The sequence below is a fragment of the Carassius gibelio genome, chromosome A24 (assembly GCF_023724105.1).
Source record: "Carassius gibelio isolate Cgi1373 ecotype wild population from Czech Republic chromosome A24, carGib1.2-hapl.c, whole genome shotgun sequence".
Lineage (NCBI taxonomy): Eukaryota > Metazoa > Chordata > Actinopteri > Cypriniformes > Cyprinidae > Carassius > Carassius gibelio.
Window position 1 is genome coordinate 11,175,612 of NC_068394.1, and position 8,119 is coordinate 11,183,730.

An 8,119-nucleotide genomic window follows, 5' to 3' on the forward strand; every position below is an offset into this window, starting at 1 on the left:
TGACAGATTCGGTTTTATCCAGCTGTATTTACTCAGTGCATCTTATTTCCAAGTAAAGATTTACCAACCGGTCAGAAAAAAAAAAATCTATTGATTTATAAAAAGGATCACCTTTTGCTTTAATTCCAGCTTTTGTTAAGTCTGTTGGGACTGGCCTCTACCAATCTTTTCACATATAGACTTTTCAATATTTGCCCACTCTTCTTTGCAGAACTGCTCATGTTCAGTTGAATCTGACGACTGTTAGAAATAATGAGAAAGGAATTTCCTATTCAGGGTCATACACTTCACAGTTTAATGTGTATTGTTCTCTTACTTTAAACCAAGTAAAATACACTAGAGGCAAGACTGAAGGAAAAGTGCAGTGCTGACTTCCAAGTGTAGATCTTCCCAAATCAGACACATGGGTTCATCCGTTGCAAGAGAGAAGACATTAATCCAGATGATAAACCAAATATAGAGGAGGCCAGGACAGATCTGATCCACTGGTTGAATAAGCACATGTAAACTGCAATGGGTTAAAATAGTTGAAGGATCTCCAGTGACAAAGTCTGACGATAAAAACCAAACAATGTGATGACATTGACTTCAAATAATTAGAAAACTTTTGTAGTTCTGTGTATTTTTGAAAGATGGCACTTTTGAACTCTACTCAAGATTCAAACATGAAAATGTAACTTTCAGGAAATGACAACTGAAACAAATCAGAATTTTTTTTTTTAATGATCACTTCAGTACTACATTGACCTGTATCAAATGATAAATAACAGTACGAAGGTTTGAAGTTCTTGAGATCATTGCACTTTTCAACACAGCTACACGACGCTCAGTCTTCAGGCTCGCCGGGGCCCCTGATGTCATCGATCTTCAGAATCATCTTGACTACTTGAGTGGCCAGAGAAATCTGCTGTTTCTTTCCAATGAGGGTCTCGATCACATGCTGTTGCTTCATGTCTGCAAAGATTCAAGTCAAATTTAACGGCAAATAAATACCTTTCTATGAGTCATATGTCAAGACTGAACCCATTACATGAAAAAATGGAACAAAGACAGATTCAATTCATCAACAGTCAAGAATTTTACATAGGTACTTAAAAAAAAAACATTTTTCAATGAAAAATCATTGAAAGGAAATGTATCATAGCTTCCACAAAAATATTAAGTGGCACAATTGTTTTAAACATCATAATGAGAACAAATGTTCCAAGAACACCAAACCAGAATATTAGAGTGAATTCTGAAGACTGGAGTAATGATGCAGGAAATGTAGGTTTGCCATTAAAGGATTTAATTACATTTGAAAATATATTCAAATAGAAAACAGTTATTTTAATTTGTAATAATATTTCACAATATTTTTGAACAAATAAATGCAGCCTTGGTGAGCATTAGACTTTTAAAACATTTAAAAATCTTACTCCAAACTTTTGAACTCAAGTGTGTGTATGCATGCATGCATATATATATATATATATATATATATATATATATATGTGTGTGTGTGCGTGTATGTGTGTGTGTGTGTGTGTGTGTGTATATATATATCTCCCCACATTCCACAAGTACTTAAATTATGATTCTTTACTTGCTGTATTTCATAAAAAGTATTTTCATCTTTATTTATAATTTCATATCAATAATGTATAATAAAGAAGTTCATACCATTTGTTGATAAATGTAGGCAGTCAATCCCAAGTGCAGGGTTGTTTTCCTTGACTTGTTGGGCTCTGACCTCTGCCATTGTTTGAATGGGGTTCATACCGCTGTTCTCAGCCAGTGCCATAGGAATGACCTCCAGAGCATCAGCGAACGCTCTCATGGCATACTGTTCCAGAGAGGGGCACTGGAATAGAAGCAGAATGTTTTAAACACAGGCTTAACAAAAAACATCATGCACCTCAGGGACTGAAAGTGTATAGAGTGCATATGACTCCAAAAGTAGTGTACCTTATCAGCTGCCTGGTTGACTGCAAGAGCGCAGGAGATCTCTGAGGCACCGCCACCATACACAATGCGGTTATCCCTCACGAGGTTACGGATGACACACACAGCGTCATGGAGAGCTCTCTTAGCCTCTTCAATAATCTAAATGATTCAGATGAATAGGCAAAGGAGATGACAAAATTGCAACAGTGATACAAAAACAGATTTATTATCTAGAGGGGGTGGGGGGTGTTAGCACTTAAAACTCTTTACCATTTTGTTCCCGCCACGGATGAAGATCGTCACAGCTCTGGAGTTCTTGCATTCCTCAATAACCAGCATTCTGTCTTTAGTGGTCCCGAAGCAGATTTCCTTCACCAGCCCAGCACTGCCCAACTTCTCTGGGGTCAGCTCGCTGAATCGGGGTACGATACGTCCTCCAGTAGCAATGGCTATGAGCTGGAAAAAAAATTTAATCTCAATCTTTGCATACCAGTTTTTTCAGTTTCCCAACAAAGAAAAAAAATAAAGTTATCACAGGTTCTATAAAATGCAGCAAAAGTTATTTCCATGATGATAAGAAATGTTTCTTGAGCACCAATGCAGCATTTTACAATGATTTCTGAAAACTGGAGTAATGATACTGAAAATTGATTTTGCCCCCAAACTTTTGGCCATATGGTTTTTACAAACCTCAATCTCAGGTCCACCGACCCAGCGGACTGCAGGAAGCTCATTCTGCAGAAGTAAGTGATTGGCTTCATCATCAAATCCCCACTGGCAGATGGCAAGATTAGCCCCATTCTCCTTCACCTTTAGGGAAGTTTAAAAACAAAACAAAAATGAAATGCATTTAATTACTGTATTTTACGGACTATAAGTCACACTTTTTTTCATAGTTTGGCTGGTCCTGCTACATAGTCAGGTGTGACTTATTTATCAAAATTAATTTGACATAAACCAAGAGAAAAAATTACCGTCTACACCTGCGAGAGGGCGCTCTATGCTGCTCATTGCTACAGAGACAGAGCGCCCTCTTGCGGCTGTAGATGGTAATGTTTTCTTTTGGTTCTTGGGTCTAATTAAATGCAACTTATAGTCCAGTGCGACTTATGTTTTTTTTTCTCATCATGACGTATTTTTGGACTGATGCGACTTATACTCAGGTGCGACTTATAGTCCGAAAAATACGGTACATGGTCCGTGATAAAGGTCACATTTTTTTAAGGATTGTTGTACTAAATGTAAAAAAATCTTAAACGAACACCAAAACTAATTAGATGTCTTTAAAGCATTAAAATACCAATGTAAATTAAAACCCATCTTCTATTAAAAGCTTCCAGTTTTATATAGCTTTTCTGAATAATTCCCTACTATTTTACAGCTTTACAAAAATACTAGGAAATAAAAATCATAAATACATACACTACATATTAATATACAAAAGTTAAATGACTTTATACATATTATTAACAAAAAGAATTCATTAAAACAATGTGGTCGAACGATATATTGGCAAGGCGATATTTTTCAAATATCAGCATCTGCCGATAAGTTTTTCTGTTTGGCCGATGCATTTGAGGTGGGACTCAATTACCTTAGGAAAGTGTGCAAACAGAAGCATAGAATATACAAACCTGCCGAATCATTTCCTCAAACTTTTCCTTCTCATACTTCTGCAGAGCTTTGTAGTCCTCAACTGAGGTCACGTCAAGCTTATGCTTGGTTTTGGGCTTGGGGGGCTCAAATGGGCAGGTGAGAATGGCGATTTTTGTGTCTTTCAGTACCTGCATTTAAAACATGCTTATTAATGACTTTTCATATGACAAATATGCCACGCATGTGCAACCAGGAATGAATATTAACAGTACCTTGGGCATCTGAGGGTGACTGAACTCTTTGTCCACAATCACACCTTTGATAAGCTGAGTGTCCTCTAGTTTACCACCAACTTTTCCTTCAACTTTGATAAGCTCAAAGTCGACATCCTTCCTCTCCATGTCGGCCACGGTCAGGATGGCATTGACTGCGATCTCTGCCATCTGTCTGTGGCAGCGGTTGATTCTACAAAACAATTATAATAATTGATTTTTCATATAATATTCTCATGACCTCTTCATTTAAAAAGACTGGTAAGACAGACACTCACACTTTGGATCCTAGCGTGGTCATGGCTGTCTGAATAAGAGGCTCGGTGTTGTTGGGATCCACTGGGAAACTATCACCAATTTTGTCGAGTTGCTCAATGGCGATCTTTGCGGCCTGGTCATAACCATCGGTGATCCTGATGGGGTGAATGCCTCTGTCTAACAGCTGCTCGGCCTGCTCTAGAAGAGCTCCAGCCAAAACTACAGGGACAAACAGACACAGACCACAAAAAGCTTTTTAAAAAACACTCATATGAGGCATATATTGCAATTAAAAGATGTAATGTACTGTAGCTTACAGCTAGGTGAACATGGAATAAATGTAGTGAAAAATACACTGCATTTCGAATGTTTTGGGTCAGTCAGATTTTTTTGAAAGTCTCATTCTCACAAAGGCTGAATTTAATGTAAAATACAGTATATATAAAAAAGTAGTAAAATAACATTGAGAACTCATCATTACAATTTAAAAGAACTATTTTCAATTATAATATTTTAAAGTGGAATTTTTTCTCAATACATTTTATTAGAATATTATTATAAATATGCTTTAGTGTTGTCACAAATTAGTCTTAATTAATAAAATGTAAACAGGGGATTTACTATTAAAATTAAAACATGGAAGAAATATTGTGTGATTTATTTCTTTAAAAAATAAAGTTTTATTAATTATAAATATATCTTCTTCTGCTTGTTCGAAAAAGTTGAATAATTCTAAATGAACTATTTTGACGAGTCATGCGCCTTTACACAGAGTTTACAGTTCGGCAAATACAGGTGTACTGTGTGTCCATTGAGATGAATTGAAAAGTACAGATCACTTGATGGAGAGAGAACTCTAAAGCACTCAGTCTAATCTTAGCTCATGCTAATCTTATAACAGCCTTGAACACACACACTGGCGAGTAAAGAATTTATTAGCCAATGGCTAACAATAGACATCATTTAGTCGCCCAGAGTAAAATTAAGTAGCATATGCGAGTGATTTAGTCACAATGTAGAGGGTTGTTTTGATGGGTTGCTGTGAATCCCTTTAAATTGACACTGGTTTTACTCCAATGAAACGGTAAAATGCTTGTGAAGTGACTGGTGATGTTTATGTATTTATGTCGTCATTGAGAAGGCAGATGCTGAAGTTACTGCGTGTCACGAGCTTCAGTCTATGTATTAAACAAAACCGCACATCTCTGCCATTCATTCATTCACACAGAGACGCGCAGAACATGCAGGATTCAGATTACAAATGACTTTTGCCGTTTAACATTTACAGATACTGGTCTATATGGAGCTTTGATTTGATTACTTTATGCTAACTGACAAATTCCGTGACTGTCCATATTAAAGGGTTAGTTTTTTCAAATTAGTGCTGGGCGGTAAACCGGTTCATACCGAAAACCGGTGTATATTTTAGTTAGGATGTTAATTTTTAATATACCGCCATACCAATGTATTTAATTACTCAACTCACGGGTTTTTGACTAGGTTTAAAACAAGAAAAAGTGCACTTTGAGCAGCTTATTATACAAACCTGGAAGTAAAATGCATGAATGCTGCATTGTTTATATTTATTGAGTGTAAAGTAATGTCTATAACTATGAAAGATTGTTACTGTTCTGTGATAAAAGACTCACAAAGCTGAAAAAAAAAAAAAATACATATACATACATTATATATATATATATATATATATATATATATATATATATATGTATGTATATGTATTTTTTTTACATTATATGAAATCAAAACAATGAACAAATGTTGTGTTTGTAGACTAAACAGCCGCGGATCAGTAGCGGACTGCAAACATCCTGTGTGAAAGCACAATGAGTCTGTGCTGCGGACTGCATATGCACTGCAGATTCGGCCTGAGATTCGAACCCACAACCCTAGGGTTAGGAGTCAAACTCTCTAACCACTAGGCCACAGCTTCCCCAAGTGTGAAACAAGCGTTACAGGGAAGATGGATGCTGCATAACTAGTAGAACATGACACAGAAGACCTTGTGCCAAAAAGAGGAACCATTTTATGCAAGTGCTGTCGGACTAAAAGCACGTCTTGGAAAATCAACCAGCAGAAAATGCATTATACACCTGATGCATGAAAAAAAAAACATCATAAACTGGGAAACCGGCATAATTTAGAAAGAAACTGTGATATAAATTTTTGTTCAAACCGCCCAGCACTAACCCAAATATTGAAATTACGTCATTAATAACTCACCCTCATGTCGTTCCAAAACCGTGAGACCTCCGTTTATCTTTGGAACACAGTTTAAGTTATTTTTGATTTAGTCCGAGTGCTCTCAGTCCCTCCATTTTTGTCCAAAAATAGCAAAAACTAGGACTTTATTCAGCATAGTCTTTTCTTCTGGATCTGTTGTGAGCACGTTTCATTAAAAATATGTTTAATTTTTTTCATGACTGGATTTTGAGATTCCGTCTGCGTTTTCTGCTTCATGGAAATCATAGCGCTGTAGGTGTCAAGAACTGGGTTGACCAGGTCTTTTGACAACACTACGCTGCTTAATATTTTGGTGGATTTTTAAAATGATCTCTTTGATTAACAGAAAACTTCAAAGATGAGAATTTATTAGAAATCTCTAATGCTACCTTTTATCAATTTAATGCATCCTTACTGAATAAATGTAATAATTTCTGGAGTATATATGGAGACATTTTACTTAAGGTAATATTTTTTTTATTTATTTTTTGTCATTTTAGCCAAACCCTGCTTAATTTTGACCCTGATACAAATTACTTACATCTGAATGCAATATAAAACCAAACAGAAAACGTCATAAATAAATGTACAGGGGGAATATGTAGAGTTTTTTCAATGCAACTCTGCATCCCATGTGCAATCAGCGGGTTATTATGTTTAGTAAGAAGAGGAGAGAGAACTCACCAACAACACCAGTCGTTCCATCTCCAATTTCATCATCCTGAGACTTGGAGAGTTCTACCATGAGTCTGGCAATCTGATGGTCCACATCCATCATGCTGAGGATCGTTGCACCATCATTAGTCACAGTCACCTCACCATCCTTATCCACCATCATCTTGTCAAGACCTGTAAACAACAATCATTTGCTTTAGGAACACAGCAAGGAACGGACTAACAAGGCTGCAAGCAGAACGGAGCACTCACCATTTGGCCCAAGTGATGTTCTCAGGGTGTTCGCAACTGCTTTAGCTGCCATGATGTGAGACTGAAATGTGCAGGTTTAACATTAAAAAATGCGTATCACAAAAAAAAAAAACTTCTTGACAGGATTCTTGACAAACTATCAGACGTTAATAAGTGGAAAAATAAAGTCAAGGTACAGTGACAGCTCTCTTATGAATAAAAATTAATACAAATTTCGTGTGTATCTGACTGCGCATCATGACTCAACAGCGCTAGAGGAAGCACATGGACCATCCGCTGCTTGACATAAAGTGCATCATTGATCACGTTAGACAATTAAAATAGGACATTCTTTTTATATTAGACTGTAGGAGCATATTGTAATAAATACGTACTTAAAACATGAAACAAACTGCTGTTCTGGATTACAAATATGATTTAATGCGCAGTCAAAAGCTCAGAGAGTGCATTAGCCCGTTAGCTTTTGTACCTTCAACGCTTCCAGGCCAGTCAAGCGAGATTTCTTGTCCTGGTCTTTTATGATGATGAAAGGCCTTCCATATTCATCGAAGGCGAGAGTCCCGAGTGAAGACATTTTTAATCTCCACCCAAGTGAAATGCACAACTACGTAAAATGATTTTATACTCGAGATTTTAATCCTCTAGCTGTGCACCTCGCCGCGCGGATCTGCCGGCTAGTTCTGGAAGAATCTCGGGGCGGAGCGAACCAAGTAGAGTATGTTTTAACACCAATTAATTTTCGGGTAAATTAAATACACGTCGAATGATAAACTAAAGAATGGCTTTAAATACTTCAGAAATTTATTTAGGAATAAAAACTAAGAAACTTAACTCTTTCTAACAAACGTTTAAACCTAAACATTTTAATGGTTTAATCCACTCTCGCGATAACTCCAACA

At 36.5% G+C, this 8,119-nt stretch overlaps 1 protein-coding gene across 1 annotated transcript; it reads right to left on the reverse strand.

Moving 5' to 3' along the window:
- Positions 1-704: 704 nt before the first annotated feature.
- Positions 705-8,110, reverse strand: LOC127946453 (T-complex protein 1 subunit epsilon). The gene is made up of 11 exons (XM_052543045.1): positions 7,690-8,110; positions 7,221-7,281; positions 6,978-7,142; positions 4,073-4,271; positions 3,795-3,987; positions 3,561-3,710; positions 2,617-2,736; positions 2,197-2,382; positions 1,948-2,085; positions 1,663-1,843; positions 705-954 (listed from the first exon to the last, which is right to left on the reverse strand). The coding sequence occupies exons 1-11, from the start codon at positions 7,792-7,794 to the stop codon at positions 827-829; spliced, it is 1,626 nt and encodes a 541-aa protein (XP_052399005.1). The 5' UTR covers positions 7,795-8,110; the 3' UTR covers positions 705-826.
- Positions 8,111-8,119: the final 9 nt, after the last annotated feature.